We start from the raw sequence: 24501 nt of genomic DNA on the forward strand, positions 1-24501 counted from the left end.
CAGCTACTGCTCCAGTGCCATGCCTGTCTGCTTCTCCACGTGATGATAATGAACTAACCTTCTGAAACTGTAAGCCAGACCCAGGTAAATGCTTTCTTTTATAGGAGCCACCATGGTGTCTCTTTACAGCAACAGAACACTAAGACGGTGGTTCACAACCATCCGGTTCCGGGAGACCCACCACCCTCTTCTGACCTCCAAGAGCACATATGAAGTGCATACATATACATGCAGGCAAAACACTCACGCACGTAAAATAAAATAAACCTAAAAAGAAATTTTTTTAATGCTGTTGGTTAAGCTTGGGTCTGGGAGCCTCAACCTGCACAGCTGAGACTGAGGAGCTGGAGCTGGCTGGGGCTGAGCCCTCAGTGGTGACACAGCAGGCTGCCCGCTCAGGGCACTAAGCCCTCAGGGTGATGGTTAGATTCCCTGCTGCTCTGCTTCTTGTAAATGGCCTCTTGGTTTTGGAAGCACGGCAGTGCTTCATGGGGAGAGGAAAGAGGAAGGTTACAGGGCCTGATAAGTTCATACCACTGAAGCCTGACAAAGGCCCAAGAGGTGTTTGGTTTCTGGAGCCCAACAGCAGTGGGTAGTGGGTGGGTGGAGGCCAGGCAAGGCCAGCGCAGAACAAGCTCAGGGCCAGAGGTTCTAGGGTGCAACCCATGCAGCGCTCTGCACTGACTCGGCTTCCTCTGCTACCCGTCTTGGTGTGGAGTACCCAAAGCCTGCGGCGTAGCATGCAGCTGTGCTAGCCAGCCAACTTGGCACAGGCTAGAGTCATCGGAGAGAAGGGAACCTCAGTGGTGAAAAAAACGTGTCCTTAAGATCAGGCTATATGAGCCGGGCGTTGGTGGCGCACGCCTTTAATCCCAGCACTCGGGAGGCAGAGGCAGGCAGATCTCTGTGAGTTCGAGGCCAGCCTGGTCTACAGAGCGAGTTCCAGGACAGCCTCCAAAGCCACAGAGAAACCTTGTCTCGAAAAACAAAAAAAAAAAAACAAAACAAAACAAAACAAAACAAAAAGATCAGGCTATACGCTAAAGTGTAGAGAAGTTTCTTAATTAGTGATTGATGTGGCCGGGCCTAGCCCATTGGTGCTGGGTTCTATAAGAAAAAGCAGAGCAAATAAATCATGCAGACAAACCCAGTAAGCAGCACCCCTCCATAGTCTCTGCATCAACTCCTGTCTCCAGGTTCCTGCCCTGTCTGAGCCCTGAATTCCCTCAGTGATGGATGTGGAGTGTAAGCCAAGTAAACCCTTTCCTTCAAACTTGCCTTCGGTCAGTGTTTCATCAAAGCGATAGTAACCTGGGGAGAGGGGATGCATGATGGTCTCTTTGCCCGCAGGGATGGTAACCACACAGAGGTGCCCCTGAAAGGGAGAATTACCTGTTTTCTGCCCAGAAGGCTGGGACAGACCTTTTCACTGTCTGTGGAAGCAGACCTCACCCAGAGTGCTTACCCCAGACTCATCCCTCCCTCCATCTTCATCTTGAGCTCCCAAGTAATTGAACCCATCCTCAGGGCGATGCTACATGTACTTTATAGCCCGCTGACCAATCGGTTATCTCTATCCAAGACTAGGTTCCAAGCCCTTTACGTACAGGAACCACCCTCATGCTCACACATACTTTGCAAAGGAGTCCCACCTAGAATGGGAATGACTGTTGCCTGGAAACTCTTTCACAAATGGTACTGCTATAAATATGCGGACAATGAACCATCTGGCATCAGAATCCACGAGTCCGATCCAGGTTGACAAAGTCAGTCTGAACAGAGTGTTCTTTCTCACCTCAAGTTTTGCTTCCCTGCCTGGACACCAGCAGGGTCCCCCTCAGTAACCCAAACTAAGACAGCCTTACCAGGCCCTGGAGGCGGGAGGGGAAAACACTGCCCTGTCATCCTCATCAGGGAAGTGCCCATTTCAAATCAACACTGACTATCCCAACCCCTGGGTGGAGTGGGTCACGGTGAACCGGCAGGATACTGTCCAGCAGAGGGGGCCCGGGTCATCAGATGGGCTGTGCGTCCCACTCTGCCCCATCCCCTGTAACGCAGCCAGCTCTGCTTCCCAGCCATGTCTATTGTTCTCTGCATCCAAGGAAGGGACCCACCGTGGCACAGCAGCCTCTGCCACAGAGAGGGCCTGGAGACGAGTGTGGGATCAGGCGGGCAGGACCAGGTGCCTCAGGTTGGTCTGCACAGGCAGAGGCCAAAGTTCTAAGGGTCTGCAAATGCTGCTGGCAGGTAGCTAGCACCCCAGGCGCTTGTCAGGAATGCGGAGCTAGCATCTGGTTTGGGGCCCAGGAGCTGTCCAGCATAGATACTGGTAAAGCGCTACGGTGACAGACTTGTTCAACCTGTCATCTGAGATTGGCCAGCAGGTGGCAGCAAAGGCCACACTCTGTCCCGAGTCTGGAAGGTGTGTTAGGAACAGAGAGTGGAGGTCCCAGGGCAAGGACATCTAGTTTCCAGGAACCCCCTGTGGCAGAGCTATGGAGAAGAACTCTGAGACTGTGTCCATACCCACACCCACACCCGAGGACGTTTTCTTTGCTAAAGCAGAGACCAGGAACCAAGGCTCCTTGAGATTAAGAGATGGGCCTCAGGCAGCACCTCTGATTGGTTATGGGCACAGTGCTGGGGAGCTTGGGATGCAGCCTGAGGCCTGGGGTCCCGGCATCTCCATCTCAGGAGGTCAGTGGGAGGCTCCGATGCCAGTCAGTGCCAAGTTGTGGGTAGGGCTGGCTCCTCCTGTGACCTCACTTCCTGGCTTGCCGCATCTACCATCCCCCGGCACTCTTACATGACTGTCTCTCCACGCTCTTCTCCAGGCCCCGGTTAGAGCTGGATGTGGCAGCATGTGTGTAGCACTCGGGAGACAAAACCAAGAGGATCATGAGTTCAAAGCCAGCCTTGGCTACATAGAAAGCGGGGAAACGCTGTAGGAAAAGCAAAAACGGACAGAATCGGGCCAGACTAGGCCCAACACGACCTCTTTGGCATAACTCCGTTGCTGACACCCTCTCTCTGCTGAATCCAGCCCCATTCTGAGGAGCTGGACGAGGACTCGGCACATTGATGAGAAACATGGGTGATGACTGCAGACACCAGGCTTTGCTCAGGCCAGGGTTGCTCTGAGGGCTGGGGACCAGCTTACCAGGAGATAGGACTCCAAGCTCCAGGAAGGGTGAATGAGCAGGCTTGATGGTCTGGCTGCCCTCAGGCCACACCTACTTTTCTTACTCTATACAAAGGGGGTTCCAGCAGGCTCTGTTGAGTCCCACTTGACTATGGTTAGTCCCAAATCAGTCTTTCTGGAATGCTGTGCCAGGCTTTTTCTTTTAAGCCACCAACCAGCTCCCAAAACATGACACAGGGACTTATAACTAGTTTTGAATGCTCAGCCTAGTTTAGGCCTGGCTAGCTCTTTTAACTTAAATTAACCTGCTTCTTTTCATCTACCTTTTGCCTCAGGGCTTGTCACCTTTCCCAAGTCTGTAGATCTTACTTTCACTGCTTCTCATGGCTGGCTGCTGGCTGTCGTCACACCGAATCTCATTTCAGGAAAACTGCGTATGAACTGGAGGGGAAACTGTGGCATGAAGGACTGGATTCCTGTTAACACTGACAAGGGGAAGCAGTGAGCGCATTGGTGACGGGGGTGAGTCTGAAAGCCTGGGGTGGAGGTGGGGGGCGGAAACTCCCCAAGAACAGACTCTCCATAGGCTTCCGGCATAAGAACTTTAATACTTGTTTTTTTTTCATTCAACACAAATCCTGTGTGAGTGCTTTGTGGAGCGGAGCTGTGCTCACATGGAAGGGACCTGGGATAGTTAGCTTCTGATGAGCACTGTTCCAATTTCCAATCAAAATATTGAAAGGAAGTGTAGCGTGTAGGTCTAGTAGAAACTTTACTACACAACTGAAGCCCTTCTTAAACTGTCAAATACCTGCTGGCAGTGTGTGATAACGTTTCCTGACACTCCAGATGCCTAGAGAGCCACGGTGTTCTTTGTTTCCAAACCAAGCACCCACAGGAGCCACCCACGCCACTGCCACCTCCCTGTCCCTAGCTGATCTGTAGGTGGAAGCAGTTTTAACTTAGGACACAATGAGGCCACCTGTGATGGTTTGGACACAGACAGCATGAACACCGCCACTCACCGTTCATCCCCTACTCCTGGCCAGTGCTGTAAACACACAATTAGGAGGGACACAGTACACTCATGGTGACTGTCCACTCCCTCTGTAGACCGGGCTGGCTGCGAGCTCACAGAGATCCACCTGCTTCTGCCTCCCGAGTGCTGGGATTAAAGGCGTGCACCAGCAACACCAGGTCAACCAGATGTATTTTTAAAAAAGAAGTGATAGTCCATTCACGGTGACTGTTCACCATCTTCAAATGTAACAAGACATATTCATAACTGAGCACTAAAATGTGCCTGGAATAGAAACTGAAGTTACAAAGTTAATTAAAAATAGACATACTCAATTATCAGAAAATACTTAACTATATTTTAAACAATGCAGGTAAAAATAGAAGTTTTGTAACTTCTATTTATTTATCGAGACAGAATCTCACCTCATAGCCCTGGAGAACAGCCTGACCTTGAACTTGTGATCTATATCTCAGCTCCCCAGCTTCTGGCACTAGAGGTATTCACCATGTTTGGCTAAATTTTTTAAAATACTGACGATATGTAACTGAGCTAGTGTTCATAGATATACTGGTTACACTGTAAAACAAAACGCTACAATTAAATATCATGGCTACTGAAATTTCTTAAACCTGTAGGTGGCTGTTCTAAACACCTACTCAGACAAGGTAGGAACGACCTTCCTTCTTCATGAACATCACTTTCTCATCTACTTCATCAGAAGGATTTATTCTTCACCTTTTCACCCCTCCCTCCCCACCCAGGCTTAAGCTTTGTAAGCCAGTTGGCTTTGGGCCGTTCCTGGAGTTTGGAAGGCTCATTTCTTGGCAGTTTTCGGAGATGTTAATTGGAAGGTTAGTCAAGCCAGTCATACTTCTGTGTTAATAAAGGTCCTGTCTCTTGTACAGATAGCCGATGTGTGACACTTCACCAAAAGGTTGCTGAACACCTTCTTCCAGGGTCTCTTCCAGGGCCTAAGGCACAGGGCAGACTGTGGCTTGCTGGCAGATCAGATTATCCCCATGTCCATAGTCTTCCACTCACCCAGATTTCACACTCAGAGCTGTTTCATAGTAAAAACCGGCCAGATCAAAGGCCAGCTCTTCGGTGAGTTTCTGCTTAGACAGAAACACAGGCTTCAGAGCAGACATGCCAAGACAGTGTGAAGACCCCACCTGCTCTGACCAAAGCTGCCACTAGGAATGTCTCAGATAGTTCAACAGACTAGTCTTTCTACAGATAACTATACAAACCAGGCCCATGCAAAGACACATCAGGTCACCAAGAAGTCACCAGAGATCAGGGCTAGCAAGGAAACAGAGGTGGAACTCACTGGTCCTTCCTGTAAAACACAGCACTGTGTGGTGACACCATAACCCAGAGCACTGTCCCCACCATGCTTTGGAGAGCAACCTCAGTACAGCGGGGCGAGCTGTGCCCAGCCAGGGGACAGGTAAGCAGCAATTGTGACTTCCTGGAACCCACTTAGCACACCAGTGAAAGGTGGTTGCTTATGAAATACCACCAAAACTTATTTCTTCAGGACAAGTTATTTCAAAAACTCTGCTGTCTGCCAAGGGCCATGTCTGGGTCTGTGATATGTCCATGGCCAGTGTTACCACAGGGGCCACAGGAACAATGCGTGTTGAGATCCGAGGCTGTGCTGAGCTAGCTCCATCCCTCACTGGCCCTCAAAGACCTGGCCCTGCCCCTCACTGGACACTGCAACAGCAGACATGACTCCACCCCTCACCATGGGCACAGGAGAGCTGGCTCTGCCCCTCACTGGACACTGCAACAGCAGACATGACTCCACCCCTCACCATGGGCACAGGAGAGCTGGCCCTGCCCCTCACTGGACACTGCAACAGCAGACATGACTCCACCCCTCACCATGGGCACAGGAGAGCTGGCCCTGCCCCTCACTGGACACTGCAACAGCAGACATGACTCCACCCCTCACCATGGGCACAGGAGAGCTGGCCCTGCCCCTCACTGGACACTGCAACAGCAGACATGACTCCACCCCTCACCATGGGCACAGGAGAGCTGGCCCTGCCCCTCACTGGACACTGCAACAGCAGACATGACTCCACCCCTCACCATGGGCACAGGAGAGCTGGCCCTGCCCCTCACTGGACACTGCAACAGCAGACATGACTCCATCCCTCACCATGGGCACAGGAGAGCTGGCCCTGCCCCTCACTGGACACTGCAACAGCAGACATGACTCCACCCCTCACCATGGGCACAGGAGAGCTGGCCCTGCCCCTCACCTGAGGGGGTGGTACCAGTAGCCCAGACCAACCAGGTCAGACACCACCCAGACTCACATCGCAGGCTTTGGGTTGACCCACCTGTTAGTATTCAGGATTTATACTGGCCTGTCCTTGGGGTTAAAAAAAACTCTGCCATGAAATTTCTCAAAATGCCATCCAGTTTGATGAAAATCATTTAAGTTATACAAAGAATATAAAATTGCAAATAATCACTCAATTCTAGGTTCAAAAGTACATTTATTTAATGTGAGCAAGTTATCAATATAAAAGAAAAGTGTAAGAAATAAAAATAATCAAAGTACAAAACATCTCAAATCTTTAACATCCATAATTTAGACAGCAAAGTCTTTATTTACATAATTTTATTTGTAGATGAAATTTCATACAGTTTTCTGAAAACACATAAAAACCTGGCAAATTAATCAGAAGACTTAATGTGGGCTCTTAGGCATATAATACAAAACATAATTTATGTTTCCTAGAATAAGATCACACATCTTAACACGATGCAGTCAGTTATTACATGTCTTCCTGGTAGAGGTCTCTCCCTAAGGCAGAGCTGGAAAACAAGCCCTCTGCAGGGAGGGAGTCCTGGTGTGCGCGCTGCCAGCAGCTACCCTGGGCTCCAGGCTCCAAGCACACAAGAGGCTGTCAGTTAAATTTATATGTAGTCTCGTTGAGGAAAAGGGTTTCCACACACAAGGCAGCAGGGTCACATCCAGCCAGAGCCCCCAAGTGAAAGAGGCAGCTCTAGTGACTACCTCCCTCTGCATCCAAGACAGTCCGTCCCACCCACTGCCACACCCAGGTCTTAGGAAACTCCTTCCACCCACTGCCACACCCAGGTCTTAGGAAACTCCTCCCACTGCACACTGCCACACCCAGGTCTTAGGAAACTCCCACAAGCTCGCACAGGCTCTCTACCTGATACATGGGTCAGAGCTAAAGCCCAATCCAATGCACACTCCTGATGTTCCAAAAGCTACCATAAAAACATGTCCTCAAGTGGGCTGTCACCCTAACATCTTTTGTGGACAACTTTTAGGCTAGCAGTGGTTCTCAACCTTCCTAATGCTGAGACCTTTAATACAGAGTTCTTCATGATGTGGTTATCCCATCACAAAATTATTTACTTGCTACTTCCTAACAGTAATTTTGCTGACTGTTAGGAATCATAATGTAACTATCTGACATGCGATCCCTGTGAAAGGGTTGTGACCCACAGGTGGAGAACCACTGGGCTATAGGTGTGGGACAGGCCCACAGATGACTAATGTGACCTGAAAAGCAACCTTTCCATTGGAAAATAAGCATGGGGCAGATGTTCTCAGGGAAAAGCCCGGAGCAGACACAGAGGCCCTGCTGCATAGACCAGATGCTGCAACACACCTGCCTCCCGTCGCTGCCCCCAGCTCAGTGGCTACTCAGAGGAGGCTCCCTGCCAGGCACTCACGCTGGCTCCTGGCCCTCACTTTGTTCCCAGTGCCACCCAGCTGAGTTTTCTAGCCCAAGACTCTCTGAAGCCAAGAGCAAGTGTTTCGTAAATGCACTCGGCTGAGGGGCCAAGGATGATACCACTCTGACCTGCATGCAAAACATGAAACATGGGGGCTGATCACACACCAAAGTAACTGCCTCAGCTGGGCATGGTGGCTCCTGCCTGCAATGCTCATGGCAGTACTCAAGGATAAAGCAGGAGGATTGCTGTAAGTTTGAACGCAGACCACCCTGCAACAGAGTGAAACCTCTCAAAAGTCTCTGTCCTTCTAAAACTAAAACTGTTTTAGATGTTTTGACATGGACTGTAAAGTGTTCGACAGGCCTCACTTCCTTCCTGAGAGTCCGAAGAGCCTTTAGCCGCAACATCTGTAATTTACACAATGCTCCTATCAAGCTCTGTCATCCACCTCATAGCTGTGGAATGCAGAACACAGCCCTCAAGCACTGGCTTGAATCGTCCTCGAACACCTAAGTAAGCCAGAAGGAGCCTTGGTTTGTCACCTGTTGACAGAGCTCTCAAAAGGGCTGCTGACTGCACATTCTGTAACAGCAAGGAAAGGGTCTGGTGACAAAAACATGGCATCCCTTTTTCAAACTGCAAACACACCGTCATCCTTGCCTGTCCCCGCTACGCAAAGGATATGATTCGTAGTCCAGTGTCTGTGTGAGAACGCCCGTCAGAACAAACTCCGCATTGTGAACATCTGAACAGAACAGAACCAAAACCATTAGGACAAGACCACTGTGAACACTGGAAGGCCGGTGCAGAGCTGTGGGGAGCCATACCTATTCCTCTGGCAAAGTACTCTCGGCATAAATGCAGGTCATTCTCACAGGATATTAAAATGATCTCTGACAGACTCTAGGAGGAGAGAGAGCTCATGAGTGAGGGAAAGACGCTCACGTGTGACAGCGCTGGCTTCTTGGGGCTCTGTTCTCTCACCTTATTCTGCTTGTGCTCCATGAGCTTCCGGAAGGACGGCTGCTTGACCAGTACCTTTCCCCCTGCACACTCTACGATCGCCTTCATTGTTGCGAGGCTCGGGCAGATGCCAGGGGTGATGTAGAAATACTTCGTCTAGAAATAAACAGATGCATAACTTCATAAATTGGATCCTGAGTTTTTTGTGTGTTTTTTGAGAAAGGGTCTCTCTGCAGAGTTGGCTGTCCTGGAACTTTCTTTGTGGACCAGGCTGACCTCCAACTCAGAGATCCTCCTGACTCTGTCTCCCAAGAGCTGCGATTTAAAGGCATGAACCATCATATCCATCCAGTTCTGAGATTTCTGATAAAATACTTAATTTTCTAGAACTTTTAGGGCTATATTCCCTACCAGTTCCCTACCTACCCAGACACACACAAAGCGAGTTAGATGAACACTTCCCAGATGGAGTGTGGCCCACAGTCAGTAAAAGTAACCACATTTAACTGCCTGTGGTCGATCTACAGACATTAATAACAAACTCAAGTCCAATAATGAGTTGGTGATGTATTAAGGAAAGGAATCAAAAGCCAAAAATGCGCCCAGAGTCTGAATTCTCTGCTGCTCTCTCCGTGTCTTCCCTCCTCCCCTGTGTACTGTGTGAGTCTGAACCTGCGCCTGCTGAAGGCTATCTTGTGACTGTCCCCTGTTCCTGTCTGTTTCTGTCCTTCACCAAGGGCTTTCCTCTCCCTTTACTGAACAGCATAGAAAGCAACACCACAGAAACCAGCACAGAAGGCAATGATCCAGACAACAGACAACATTACAAACATGGCTGTTTATCAAGCAGCATCCAAACGCTGCATTCAACATTTATGGTGGGTATTTGTTTAAAAGATGGCTTTTAGCCTATCTGCTGCTTCCAGCAAAGATTGTCAGAACACACATTCAAACACACATGCATTAATCTTAGGTCAGGGGCATGGGAGAGTATATAATTTAAGTACAGCTATGTACTAGCTTAGGTTGAAAGGTTGATTAAACGGGAAAACCAAGGCAAGTAAGGCAGATTGTTTCTCTCCTCTCCCCCCCTTACCCCCTGCCCCCTCATTCTCCAAGACGGGATTTCTCTGTGTATAGCTGTCCTAGAACTCACTTTGTAGATCAGGCTGGCCTGGAACTCATAGAGATCCAGCTGTCCCTATCTCCAGAATGGGATTAAAGGTGTGTATCATCAAACTCAATCTAAATTGCTCTCTTAAAGGCAGGTTAAACAAACAGGCATGATGCACATAGGACAAAGTTTTAAGTCTCATGTAACCCTAAGGTATATTGCTGGCTTCACTGTGAAGTCCACTAAAAGTTCCACTCTCTTAGAACCCAAGCTGTTTTTATCATAATGCATTGCCACAGCCATGCCAACTACAAGAACCAAAGCATTCCATGCCAAGGCAGGATGGGCACACATTTGCCAGTCTGTAACATTCCAAGGCAGCGTGGCATTTGGCCACAGCTGTCTGCCCAGCAGGGGAACAGCAGCCCCATCCTGCTGCTACAAACAGAATAAGAAATCATACTGACACTGATGTTTTCCTAGGTTTATTACAAAACGCTCAAAGAGAAAGGTAAATTTAGAAAACTCAGAGCTCTGGCTCCCAAGAAGTTCAAAGACCAAATGATTTTTATTGTTCTTTGATACAAAGAAAAATACTTCCCAACTGTCTTAAGTCTGTTATCTAGCAACTACTTAAAATATAGACTTCTAAATTTTCCATTAGCATTCATCCATTGTTTTTTCCAGCACCTTCTCTAGTGGAATACACATTTATTGAGAACACCACAACAGGAACCTTCAAAAAATTGTCAAAAAACAAAAAAACAAAACAAAAAACCCTTATGTTTCCTACTAGTTCAGTTATTCATCAACCCACTCTTGGACTCCTTCTCTGACAGATCTACTCATTAAGTTATGCAGTAATTTCCTCATCAGAGTAAAGTGTTTCCTACGGCCAAGTGTGGTGGGCATACACCTTTAATCCCAGCCCTCAGGAGACAGAGAGACAGGAGGATCTCTGTGAGTTGGCAGCCATCTGGATCTACATAGCAAGTTCCAGCCCAGTCTGGTCTACACAGCCCAGTCTGGTCTACACCATGAGCCCCGCCAGTGTTCCTCAGGGTATGCCACACTCCCTTGCAGAAAGAGTAGCCATGAAGTGGGAAGGACAGTTGAGTGATCCCATCCATCACCTGGCTCACTGTCAGACCCATCTACTTGGCTCCTTGGAGCTTTTCCTTCCAACATACCTTAAAGAGGGGAGAAACGTGGGCTCGCTTTAAGGATTCTTCCAGACTGAAAGAGAAGAGCACTTCCGCCTCAGCATCTCGCAGGATATAGTTCTGCTCATCTGGAAAACAGAACAGTGCATGGTCTCAAAGGCACAGCCCTGCGCAGAGACGGTCACATGCAGGCAGTATACACCACCCAGTCACACTCACCCTGCCACTTGGGTACTGTCCTGACTACTTTTATGTCAACTTAACACAGGCTGGAGTCATCTGAGAAGATGGAACCTCAATTGGGAAATATCCTCCTGTGGTAGTTTGAATGCAATTGGCCCCATAAGCTCATAGGGAGTAGCACTATTAGGTGTGACCACGTTGAGAAGGTGTGGCCTTACGGGAGAGAGTGTGTCACTGTGGGGGTGGGCTTTAATAAGTTCTCCTTTGCTCAAGCTGCACCAAGTGTGGACACAGACTCCTGCTGCTGCCTGCGAATCAAGATGTAGAATTCTCAGCTCCTTCTATAGCACTATGTCTGCCTGGACGCTGCCATGTCATACCATCATGATATTGGACTAAACCTCTGAAATAACAAGCCACCCCCAATTAAGGGTTTTCCTTTATAAGAGTTGCTGTCTCTTTACAGCAATAGAAAACCTAACTAAGACACCTGCATTTTCTTTAGTGTTTAATGGAGGAGGGCTCAGTCCATTGTGGGCAGTCCACCCTAGACTGATTGGTGGTCCTAGGTACTGACAGAGAGTAGGCTGAGATGGCCACATGGAACAAGCCACTAAGTAGCACTCCTCCATGACCTATGCATCAGCTCCCGCCCCCAGGTTCCCACCCTGCTTTAGTTCCTGTCCTGACTTCCTCGGATGAGGAACTGTGATGTGGAAATGTACACAAATGAAAGAAACTCTTTTCTTCCCAAGTTGCTTTTTACTCATGGTGTTTCATCACGGCAATAGGAACCCACCTGAGATAGATACTTATGTCTCACTTTCTGTTTCCCTCACTTCCCTTGAAAACATCCATTCTACAAAACCAGGTAAGTGTTCTACCAGAGCTACTCCAGCCCCCAGGGGTAACTACTAATAGGAAGAACCACCCTGTTAGATTAGAGCTTCCTGCTCATCAATGGGCCCCAATGAAAGGATGTCAACAGCTAGGTGCTCTTGTCTAAGGCTTTACAAGGTGGAAACCATATTTTGTAGGCGAATTTCTAAATGAAATACACTCAGAACACACGCTGTCACTTGTCACCGAAACCGAGCACCATGGCACAGTACTCACCGATGAACTTCTGGCACTTGAAGCTCTCCTCCAGCCACTCCGGAGTCACGATGTGCTTCACCACAGAGATGGCCGTCAGGAACTTCACAGTGCGCGTCACCTTGCTGGCGATGAGGTGGGTGCACTTCTTCGTGGACTCGGCAACTTCCCCGCCCAGGATGTAGAGCTTCTGCAGCCGCAAACACACCACAGAGGTAATCAGTCAACAGAAAGGGACATGGTCCCAGGACAGGACGTGCTCGGGCCTTCCTCAGCTGCGTTAATGATGGGAAAGGCAAACCTCGAGAGGAGCGCAGAGCGCCTCCAACGGCTGCCAACCCCACACAAACTTGTGTCAAAACAAATTCTCCAGAAACCAGTAACTCTAAATCGAAAAAGCCTGAGGCTCCAGGGCTCACTGCATTAGATACTCTATCCTGAAACAGATCCCTAAGAAGCATATGCACCCCATATCCATCTTAACAGTGGCATGACTGGGGGCTGAGGGATACACATGTGACAGACACCTTGCAACAGTCCTGCTTAGATTCTAGAGGAACAAAATGAATCACACTAAGTTTGTAACAGCAGTATTAGTTACTGCTTCCTTAAAAAAAATAATAAGAGGTGGTTCCGGCAAGATGGCTCAGTGGTAAGGGCAGTTGCCATCAGGCCTGATGATAAGAGTCATTCCTGGAATCCACATGGTTGAAGGAGAGAGAGAACTGACTCCCACATGCTCTCCAGATGTGCTACCCTGCCTCTGACACATACACACAGAGCAGACAAAAAATAATTAGTAGAAAGTGTATGAATCCAACCTTGTATAGCCAGAGAATTTGACCATCTTCCACCAAAACAAAACTACCAATTTACAAGATCTCAGCAACACTTCCAATGTTTTCTCAAGCATTAGAAATAGTCTATTATCGCCAGGCGTTGGTGGCGCACGCCTTTAATCCCGAGGGAGGCAGAGGCAGGCGGAAATCTGTGAGTTCAAGACCAGCCTGGTCTATAAGAGCTAGTTCCAGGACAGCCTCAAAAGCCACAGAGAAACCCTGTCTCGAAACCACCGCCCCCCAAAAAGAAGTGTACTATTATCACCACCCTCCTCACCCGCCCGACCCCAGGGTAGTCTTCTTCTTCCCCACAGAACTAATCATGGACAGACCAAGTTCTCAGAAAACCTGCAGAGCCTAGTGCCCTCAAGACTGAAGTCTTCACAAAAATAACATTCGCACAGTCCAGACTTTTATGGTAACAAAAAAACCTAATAATTAACGAGGAAATAACAGCACTGAACAAGGCAACCACAAATAATACTTCACAAACACTATCAGGGGTGCTGTAACAGGCTGTTCTTGATTCAACAACCACAGCCAATGCTCCATCAGCAAGGAGAGTGCCTACATGCAAGCCGGTCAAGCACTCCACCTGACTGACATCTCCCGGCTCAGTGCTATGTCAATAATGGCTAGCCTAAAGCAAATATAGAGGACCCTGCTGAAACCCCTAAACACAGTTTTCACCTTAATGTACTGCTGAACTTGGACAGGCTCAAACCCAGTGAAGAGCACGTAAGGCGTCAGCTCTGGACTCAGCTTCTTAGTGGGAGGTGGCAGGTCCTCGATCCTGTGATGCAAACACACAGGGCAGTGAGGACTGCAAACATGTGCTCTTTAGGGAACTCAACAAGCTGCAAGACTTTGAGTGTTGGGACCAGGGGAGCTGTGATGGATGCCGGCCTTTCTCTCCCACAATTAGCATACAGTTCCACCCCCAAAGGATGCCGCCTGAAACATCCACATCTCTCTCTCTCTCTTTCTCTCCCCCTCTCTCTCCTCCCCCACCCCTCAGGACCTCCCACCATGCATGCAGGAGAGGAGCCTCCAGGGAGTGGAGAGAGCCATTAGCCTTTTCCCAAAGAAAACAGAGTCACTCTGTGGGGGGCAGTGTAAATTCTAAGCCTCCTGCCCCTCCTATTTTCTTGTCTCCAACAGTCATTGATTGTTTCCATCTCTGTTGTTTGTTTGTTTTTTTCAGACAGGGTATCTCTGTGTAGATCAGGCTGGCCTTGAACTCACAAAGATCTGCCTTGATGATTAAAGGTATGAGCTACTGGGGAAAAAAAAAAAAAGAACAACGCTCTCAGGTGAGCATGGAGGTGCAAATCTCCAATTTTAGCACTTGAGAGATAGAGCAAGGAAGACCAAATTAAATCCAACCTCAGCTACATAGTGAGTTTGAGACCAGCCTGGGCTACATGAGACCCTGAACAAAAAACAGTAAGGAAAGAGGCCAACATGCTCATCTTCCCTATCAATCACTCCCCTGCAATTATGGTTCAGTCGGGCTTTAAAAGGAAGCAGTGTTAACACTAGCTTCTGTTTCACTGATTGACCAGCCTGCCCAGTACAGAGGTCACTCTTCACCTTAACAAGCATCTCCCAATACAGTGGTCACAATTCATGCTAGCAATTATGCTTCCGGGACAGTGGCTGCTCTTCACATTAAAGTATATTTTAATATTTTCATTCATGTACTATTTTGCCATGGGACTGATAGAACCCAGTGCTTCACCACACCGGGCAAGGGCTCTACAACTGAGTGTAACTCCAGTGCCTTATGCCAAGCTTTTACAAAACCTCAATGACCTGAATGGCTCTGTTGTCACAGTCATGAGGATAGACCAACGGTGTCCTGGTACTCCTACATGGTTAAAGTCCTAGCCCTGTCTTCATCAAGACACTTGAAGGCACAGTTTAAGTAAAAAGCCTTTGGTCTTGTGCTGTTACCTTGAATGTACTCAAATCTTATTTCTCAGTCTCTATGGAAAACTTTGAACAGCTTTTTAAAACTGAGTTTTACTCAGCCCGTGCTCTGCGTGTGGGGAGTGAGGACAGAGATGAGGAAATGCTGATCAAAGGCCACTCAACAGCCCCCTCTCAGCAAGCATATCGTGCAGCTGAGAGCTCCTGAGGGTCGTGCAGAGACCAGAGCCCTTCCTTGGCTTGCTGCTGTACACTCTGACTTCTGCTGTCAGGGAGGCAGCCACGCCCCCTCCAGAGGAGTCAAAGAGTACAGTCAGCACACAGCCCCTCACAGAAGTTGGGCCTTCTTTCCCAGGGCGGCCTCTCTGAGAACTGATAGCTCAGAGCGGCCCACACCCAGCACCCAGAACCCAGGTACACTTAGAGCACTTGGCAGGGACAGCCGCCTCCCACAACAGCTGCTGCTTCACACACGTTTTGGGTAAAGCTTTCCCTAGAAAAGCTTTTATTTTCAGCAAGTAAAAAAGAAAAGTGCTTAATCGCTTAGTGTCTCTCAAATGAGCAGCTGTGGCAATAGAAGATCCAAGTCTGATTTATGATTATGTGTATGAGTGTTTTGCCCACGTGTGTGTCTGTGTACCATGTGCATGCCTGATGCCCACAGAGGCCAGAGGGCATCAGATCCCCTAGGACTGGATTTATAGGCAGTTGTGAGCCACCATGTGGGTACTGGGAACTGAACCCTGGTCCTCTGCACAGCAGTCAGTGCTCTTAATCACTGAGCCATGTCTCCAGCCCCTCAAATACAATTTACTATGAAAACTCCCACAAACATTTGACAGTTGGCACCAATCTTCCAAAGCAGACTAGAAGGCAGGCAAGTGTATGGGGGCCTGCCCTGCTGCACGTACCTGGCTCTTTTAGAAGAAGGCTGGATGTTGGCAACCTCATTCGGCTTCAGCTTAGGGGGTAATCTTACACCCTGTAATTAAAACACTGCCCATGTCAATCAAACAATCTCCAAGGACACAGAAGCTCCCAAGACAATGTCCTACCGCCCACAGGGGAGAACCATGGCCCTCACTGCTAGGAGGCTGGGTGGCACTGGCCAGGGACAAATGCTAGCACCCCGGAGAGCCCGACTCTTCCTTCTTTCCTATTCACCAAACCCCTGCATACTTGAAATGCCTCCCTGTTGCCCCACCTCTCATTACACAGAGATCCTAAACCATCAACTCCCCAACTCTATTTCAAGTATTTTGTCCCAAATTGGAACATGGCAAACAACATCAGTGCCAATACATCCCCCTCAAACAAAACTAGCCTACAACGGAAAATCAGGTGACAATCAGATCAACAGTGCTGCCATGAACATGAGGTGCTGACCCGAGCAAGAGCCTGCCCCACCTCAGTGAAGGTCTCACCCACCAGCCCAAACCACTGCCCCAGGACAGAAGCGCCAACGAGACAGAGGGGAGAATGCAGACTGTCTGCAGGCCCCGCCTCACGGGTCACCCACACTATGCCACATTGTTCATCCTTCACACTGCAAACTCAGAGACTTTAAAAAAAAAAGATACTTTAGTTAGCTGGGCCTGGTGATCCAAGCCTGCAAAGTTCAAGGCCCGTCTAGGCTACAGAATGAGTTCAAGGCCAGCCTATGTAGCTTAGTAAGACATTGTTTCAAAATCCATAAAAAGGGCTGGGTGCAGAACCACTGCCCAGCACCATCAAATAAGCAAAGCAAAGCCTCAAACCCTGCTCACATCACTATTCACGATCCTTTTCCCACTCTGAGTCAGACTCACTGAATGACAAGTCCCATCTCCTACAGGTGCTGCCATGACACACAGAGAGTCAAGCACACCTCCTCTGCACTGTGACCTCGCAGCCTCAGAGGCCTAAGCAGCACATCACATAGCGTCTGCAGGAAGGTGGGGACTCCAAGTCCCATTCCGCATTTCCATAGCATCCCCTAGCCAGGAGGGAGCCAGCCTGCCTGGGAGCTGCAGCTTTAACACAAAGGCCCAGGAGACCGGCCTGGGAAGGCTCCCACTTCTCAGTATGGGCCACGCGGCTTGTGCGAGATGACTGATTGCCACTCCGTCACCTGGACCCACCTCAGGAGTCTCACCACATGAGCGGAAAGGACACTCACTGGCTTTTGCTGATGTGCCTGAGCTGGCCATGCTCTATTAAAGTCATAACTACTAGTTTAAGCTAGAGAAAACTATGCTTATGGCAGCAGGCCCTGCCATGAACAGCCTCGAATGATCTCTGTATGTTACAAAATGTGCCACCAGAGGGCTGAGCATGGTGGTGCACACCTTTAATCACAGCACTCAAAAGGCAGAACTCTGAGTTCTAGGCCAGCTTGGCCAACATAGCAAGTTCCAGGACAGCCATGGCTACACAGTGAGTTCCATGATAGCTAGGGCTACTTAGAAAGATCCTGTTTCAAACAAACAAAACAAGAAAAAAGAAATGAAGGCCTTGCTATGCTGTGTAGGCTGGCCTTAAACTCTTACCCTCTAAGAACCCTCCTACTTTGGCTTCCTGAGTAGCAAGACCTATAGGTACACGTTCCATGTGATTGCCTATATAAACCCATTCTTAAACACTACAGGTTAAAGCTAGACATGGTAGCTCACACTTATAATTCCAGCACTGTAGTCACTTTCAGGTATACATCAAGTTCAAGGCCAGCCTGGACTCTACATGGGACCTGTCTCCAATCACAAAACAAAGAGGGTGGGGATGAGAATATAGATAGCCTCTACCAGACAATCTGCAACTAACAACTTCCAGAATGTTCTATCCTGAAGCAGCCCCCCAAAAGATCCAATATAAGACGACCCTACCCTGGAACCCTCAGGAATATTCACCCAAAACAGGGAACTGTGACCTGCGGCCTGTGCTGGGTTACACCTCTGCCACGTCCAGTGTCTCTGAGGGCCTTGCCCACTATATGAAGAAAAGCCTGGAGTGTGACACAGCTCTCTGAAGCTAGCAAAGCTCATGTACACATGTGCCCACTCACTACCCACACTGACAACAGAGAAACCTGTAAACGGGTATGTTATAAACTTATAACATGGAGAGGCAACCTTCATATGCTACCAAACTAGAAGCTAGCATTCATATGTCCACTGCAATTGAGTAACACAGCCACAGCGTGTGTGCGTGCATGCGTGCGTGGCCACAGTGGGGTATGCGGGGCTGACATACAGCAATGGCCACTGTGGGTATGGGGCTGGCGTACCATCAAGAGCTCTGCAGTCACCTTCACTGGGACCCTCCATGCATCTGCAAAAGAAAGATGTTATATTTCATATGGAATATTCACACCAACCTGCTGCAAGTCCTTCCTAGGCAGGGAGCCTGGACACGCAGGGCTTGTCCACAACACTCATTCAGGGCAAATGAAGCTAGAATACTGTAGCTCAGGTTTCTAGGACCGGTGAGGCACGCACGGCTGGTGCTTCACACACCATGGCTCACTGTGTGTGCCGCGTCCCACTCTGGGAACACTGCAGTTATGAGCAGTGCCAACAAGACCCACGACAGCCAATACATAGGTGCTAGCCACAGGGAGCAGCTTGTGCCATGCAACAGAGCGGACCTGAGGGCCAGATATGCGGAGGTCTCTGTAAGGCCCAGGCAGAACAGCTGCACAGTGAGGACTGAAGAAAAGCCCTCCCGTGATGAAAGCCTTCTAAATCAAACTGGGCTTCTCAGGGGCTGTCAAACACAACCTGAGTAATGCTCAATTCTCAAAGGCAGAGTTAAAACCCAGTGTTGTATTACACATATTACACAGACATGAATAAAAGACCTTAAAAAAGAAAAAAGCTGTACTGCATCTTATGTCCCTATCTTCCATGGGACAGTCCTCCCCTGAGGGGTTGTATGATACAAAAGGGCTGACCACACAAGGCAGGGCACATCACTGAGTGACAGTAAGTCCCCCCAAACTTGACAGTGACAAAAAGGCATCATCCTGGCCGGGCGTTGGTGGCGCACGCCTTTAATCCCAGCACTCGGGAGGCAGAGGCAGGAGGATCTCTGTGAGTTCGGGCCAGCCTGGTCTACAGAGCTAGTTCCAGGACAGCCTCCAAAGCCACAGAGAAACCCTGTCTCAAAAAAACAAAAAAACAAACAAACAAACAAAAGGCATCATCCTGAGGAGAAAACGGGGTGTGCTCCCTGCTCCAAACACTTCTCAGACAAAAACCCAACAACCAAGCCAGGGGGAGGGAGTAGGGATGTGCAGAGGGGAGCTGAAGGAAGCGGGTGCCGTGAACACTTTTGACAGCTGCCAAGCAAGAGTGACAGCACATGAACCACCACTGACCTAACAGACTTAAGACCAAGTGAGGAGTGGGCGCAAAGGGGTCCGGGAGGTTGAAGGCGGTGTACCGGCTGCATTGCACCTGCCGCAGGGCCTCGAAGTTCCCCAGCAGAATGTCCCCCAGCCACTGTGCATTCACACACGGGATCCTCCATTCTTTGGCCTTCTCGTACTTCAAACCACTCGGTCTTTTTTGTGAGAAATCACATTTATTCAGTTAGTGTCATCTTACCATGAACTTGTCTATTTTCAACAAAAGCCAATTAAAAAAAAAAAGAAAATAATAAAGTGGAGGGCATGTTTCAACAAAGCCACCAGCAAGCCAAGCTGGAGGCCAAGGGTAGTTAACCCCAGTCTCCAACTTGGTCAGTATCTGACTTTAACCCTATTCCTGGTATCTACATCCATCAATTCCCACTCTATTACTTCATCCATTCACAAAGTGAAGTCTTTTATAGGTGTTTCTGACAGTACCATGAACAGTGAGTGATGCCTCTTTAAAAATAGAGACAAAGAATGTTTTTAAGAAAGAATGACAGGCCAGGCATGGTGGCGCCCGCCTTTAATCCCAGCACCAGGAAGGCAGAGGCAGGCGGACCTCTGATTTTGATGCCAGCCTGGTCTACACAGTGAGTTCCAGGACAGCCAGGACTACTTAGAGAGTCCATTTCAAACAACAAAGAAAAGAGAAAGACTAAAAGGCACTCCTGAGCGGAAGTGAGCTAATGTGAGCTGGGAAGACAGACACCCAAGGCCTGTGTCATTCTTTCATGGACTTCCGCACCTGAAATTCACACAAACTACAGAGTATTAAGAAATGACTGCAGCTAGACATAGTAACGCATGCCTAAGACCCCAGTACGTGGAGATGGAAGCTCTCCACAAATTTGAAACCAGTCAGGCTTACAAGAGGTCACACCTCCACCTAGACAAACCAAACCGCCAACTTTCTTCACACCCCAATCCTTAAGGCAAACAGGATGGAAACAGCTTCCAAGCCCAGCTTACTCTTTACAGATGAGGACAGTGTTGCTACGGCACAGGTACCCCGTGTACTTGGCGCCTGCCAGGTACGTCATTAACTTCAGGTCATCTCTGTCATTGTCAACAAATCCAGTCACAGAGATAATCTGGGGAGAAAAGGGCAAATGAGAGATAAACATGAAGCGGCATTGATTAGACTTCCTCATGCTCCCACGGCGCTAGGGGATGTATCTGGCACTGTCATTCCTGAGAGCATCACAAAAGAACTTCACTAAGGGACCATGAAGCACACAGCATCCTCGTGGAGCTGCACTCACAAGAGAGCACTTCTGGCATCTGTGCAATGCTGCTCAGGTAATGTCAGGTCACTGTGCTGAGCACACACAGGGCAGGTCTTTATTTTCCTCACTCACCCAGACTCTGGATCACTGGGTTGCAAGTACCCACCAGTACTGACCACGCCTCCCAACAGTAGCTGACTCATCCTAGCATCTGGAGCATTAGTAAGTCAGTAAGGTGAAATGACGTGTCTTGTACCACTGCTATGGTGGCCATGGCACGCAGAGAGGGTGAAAAGCCCCCAGGACTGAACTGTGGGAAGCAGGAGAGGGGGCGGGCCTCACATGCTGGGAACAGGGTTTGCCCCCGGGTGGAAACGCCACAGGGAAATGCAGGGCTCGATGGGGCGGCACCAGTTTCTTCTTCTTCAGGACTGTGTTGAGCCAGTGCGCAGTGACACACCGCTTCCTCTCCCGTAGTGCCTGGCAAACAAAACAACAGTCACACTGTTTCGGGCTCTTTGCTGTAGAACCAGGGAGAAAATGGTTGGCTTGCATAATACAGCGCCACCTTCCCAAAACCAATGAATCAAAGAGTTCACCTCCAGGGGATCTGAGGCTTCTGTCCCCCCAGGGCACCTACACACATTTTAAGCACACAAAGAAATACATCTACACATAATTAAATTTAAACCTTAAAGAACTAGTCAGAAATGACACAACACAACACCCCCACAAAGAGAAGCACCCCTACACCCTGCATACAAAGCATGTACATATAGCACACTCCTAAACTTAACCACAGATGAAGTCCGCAGTCTAAAAAGGGACAGTCAACAGTACCTAACAAGGTGCTCCTAAAGTGACTGTCACACATACAGTAGCATCCATCTGCCGATTACCACCAACATTTTCACACAAAGAGAAGAAATGAAAGCCCGGGGTAAGGAGGTGATGCTGGGAGGAGCTTACAGCCCAGGGTTCACTGCTGCACTCTCAGGGACATACTCCCAGAAGCTCTTACATGCAAAACCCCAGAATGTGCCAAGTCCCATTCTGAGGGTCATCTGAGAGAAGGGGAGGACCTGCCCCTTCTCTCCTCTATCTGGAGCTTCTTCCTCTTCTCTATCGCCCAAAGTTGTCCACAACAGTATCTAACCCAGAAGTGGTTTTCTTAGTTTTGGCGGCAGGAAAATATTATCTGGAAGATTATGAGCACTGTGAGGACACAACAGCTCACTGTCTAACACACATGAGGTCCTCAGTATGAGTCCTAGCACCACAAAAAGCTAGGTACAACGGTACGTGCCTCTCACGCTCAAGGGGTAAAGACAAAGGTTTAAGGTTGTTCTCTGCTGCACACTGAGGTCAAGACCAGCATGGGTCACATGACACAGTGCCACAAACATGTTCCGCCCTTGCTTCTTAGGCTGCACATAACAATGCCACTGCCTCCCAGTCACGGTGGCCAGTGTTCTTACCTGTGCATACTGACTACTGACTTGGCTCTCGCAGAGGAGGTGTGTGCATCGGCTTGTGAACGTGGGGTCCACAGTGCCACCATGCGCCTGGATTATCTACACAAAAGATGTAGCCAAACATGCCATCAGCTCCAGTTATTCAGGATACTACAGAATTGTGATTCAACTCAGACAGTTATGAAGAGAAGTCAGGCTACACTGGCATGGCTCATTCGCCATAGGAAAAACAGTACCTAACAGCAACATTCACACCCCAGTCACACAATCTTTCCCCAGCACTTGAGAACAACACTGCTACTCAGCTATTTCGAAGGGAGTGGAAGGCAATGCTCTTAATTAAAACCGAGCCTCTTTTCCTCAGCACTGCTGACATTTTGATCAGCAGAGTGTGTAGGGAAACTGCCTGGGTGGTGCATGGTGTCCAGTGCTCACCCTGACTTCTCACTGGGCATCAAGTGCTCTTCTAACTACCAAATGCTCCCAGAGCAGATCCACTGCCCTTACAGACCTTCACACTGTGTCAGAATGTAGTGTGTGTCAAAACTACATCTGAGACCCTGGAGATGGCTCAGAGAGATGAATGAGTACCGCTCATCCTGGACTACCGAGTGTTGGCTCCCCTGACCACGCTTGTCTAACACACAAGAGACCCTGGGCTAAGCACCCCAGCACCGCAGAAACTGGGTGTGGTGGCACATGCCTGTAATCCCAAATTGCTGCAAGAAGCTGTTCAAGGTCATCCTTGGAGTTCAAGGACAGCTTCTGGGGAGACCAGGCCTCACACAAGCACATTAAATACCACACTTTGTTTCATGATCTTTGATTCTAGTTCTACCTTTTCACGAAGCTTCTCAATAACCCATTCCACAGCTCCCAACTCTCTCTACTTTTCTACCACTGCAGGCCCCAGACACCCTCTGGCCCTATCCTGGTGCCTTATCCTCTCCTGGCCCGCCATTCACTCTCCCGGGGAGCCCAAAGTCTCCTTAGCACACAACACAGAATCTAACTACTTCACTCACACACCCCTTTTCCATACAGCTTGTAAGGATAATCCAAATCCTACCATCACAGCACCTAACAAAGTCCTGGAAGACAGACAACCGCCACCTCTGCCCTCCCTCATTCAAGAATGCCCAGGACCAGACTTGACGGCAGGCGCCATCAGTGCCACGGGCGCGCCTTCACAGGCTGCTGTGTGCGCCATCTCCCCATCCCTGCTCTAACCCTCCTACGGACAGTCTCATGATCCCCTCTACCAGCTTTAGCAAGCCCTGTCCAACCTTGGGCTCATGCCCCTTTCCAGGTTCCTGCACGTCCTAGACCTTCTCTACCCACACCAACACAATGCCTGCCTCTGTCCTGTTGACGCGCCCAGCCTCTGCCAACTCAACACTGCCCAGTCTGGCAGCCCTGGCACTTAGCAGAGGTCTAAGCACAGCTGGGACGCTTGTAGTGAGGAACACTCAAGGTATGTTTCTAGTATAAGCTCAGTTTCTATCTAATGGGGTGAGGGTGCTCCATTTTGACTTGAAGCATGATTAGAAGAAAAACTTCCCAAACTTTTCTTTTCCTTTACAGGAATACATAAAAAAATAATGAGTAAATAAATATGTGTACTACCATTCCACAATTATACACACCACAAGATAGTTACAAGTAACCATTATCCCTGAAGAAATTTTAAGAATCATGAAGCCCAACACTCCACTTAGCACATAAGTGACAAAAGCCCAGAAAGTGACAGGCACCTCCCACAGTGGGTGGCACTGATGAGAGCACTCACAGAACTTGTTGCATGAGGCCAGACAACTAGGCAGCTGGCCTACACCCCTCAAGCACACAGCCCCCCATCCCCAGCTCACCCTTTTCCAGGTGGCCAGCAGCTGCTTATCCGACATCTGCTCTGGATAGTCCGCAATTGCAAACACACATCCTAGCAAGAAGCCTTCTTCTGGAACTAGAGTGACAGACGTGAACAGAAATGAAAAGTGCACTTTGATGAGTTTAGTTTGAATCCACAGTCTAACTACGTTTGAAATGCTGCTACAAATCCTCTAATCTACATACAAAACCAGCATTAAAAACTGACATAACTCAGATCTAAGCACTAAATTCTCAGCATATCCCCCGAGGCGGTCTGGACACTCTGTGAACACTGGCCCTCACTGCAGTGTGTGCAGAGTACAAAGAACCCTAATTATCTCACTGTAACGC

General features: G+C 48.9%; 1 protein-coding gene across 2 annotated transcripts in view; it reads right to left on the bottom strand.

The window, feature by feature from the left end:
• Nucleotides 1–6789: 6789 nt before the first annotated feature.
• The window catches only part of Paxip1 (PAX interacting protein 1), a 44245-nt gene continuing 26533 nt past the window's right edge, over nucleotides 6790–24501 (bottom strand). For both annotated transcript variants that reach the window (XM_021235405.2, XM_005084204.4), the window contains 14 exons: nucleotides 24150–24244; nucleotides 22285–22380; nucleotides 21149–21286; nucleotides 20550–20671; nucleotides 19545–19729; nucleotides 18453–18496; nucleotides 16102–16172; nucleotides 13949–14051; nucleotides 12441–12609; nucleotides 11169–11269; nucleotides 8886–9020; nucleotides 8729–8804; nucleotides 8586–8646; nucleotides 6790–7109 (listed from right to left, as the gene is read on the bottom strand). In XM_021235405.2, coding sequence (XP_021091064.1) covers nucleotides 7094–7109; nucleotides 8586–8646; nucleotides 8729–8804; nucleotides 8886–9020; nucleotides 11169–11269; nucleotides 12441–12609; nucleotides 13949–14051; nucleotides 16102–16172; nucleotides 18453–18496; nucleotides 19545–19729; nucleotides 20550–20671; nucleotides 21149–21286; nucleotides 22285–22380; nucleotides 24150–24244 — 1412 coding nt within the window. In that variant the 3' untranslated portion in view covers nucleotides 6790–7093. The remainder of the gene's footprint in view (nucleotides 7110–8585; nucleotides 8647–8728; nucleotides 8805–8885; nucleotides 9021–11168; nucleotides 11270–12440; nucleotides 12610–13948; nucleotides 14052–16101; nucleotides 16173–18452; nucleotides 18497–19544; nucleotides 19730–20549; nucleotides 20672–21148; nucleotides 21287–22284; nucleotides 22381–24149; nucleotides 24245–24501) is intronic.

This window comes from Mesocricetus auratus, unplaced genomic scaffold (assembly GCF_017639785.1).
Source record: "Mesocricetus auratus isolate SY011 unplaced genomic scaffold, BCM_Maur_2.0 Super-Scaffold_100676, whole genome shotgun sequence".
Classification (NCBI taxonomy): domain Eukaryota; kingdom Metazoa; phylum Chordata; class Mammalia; order Rodentia; family Cricetidae; genus Mesocricetus; species Mesocricetus auratus.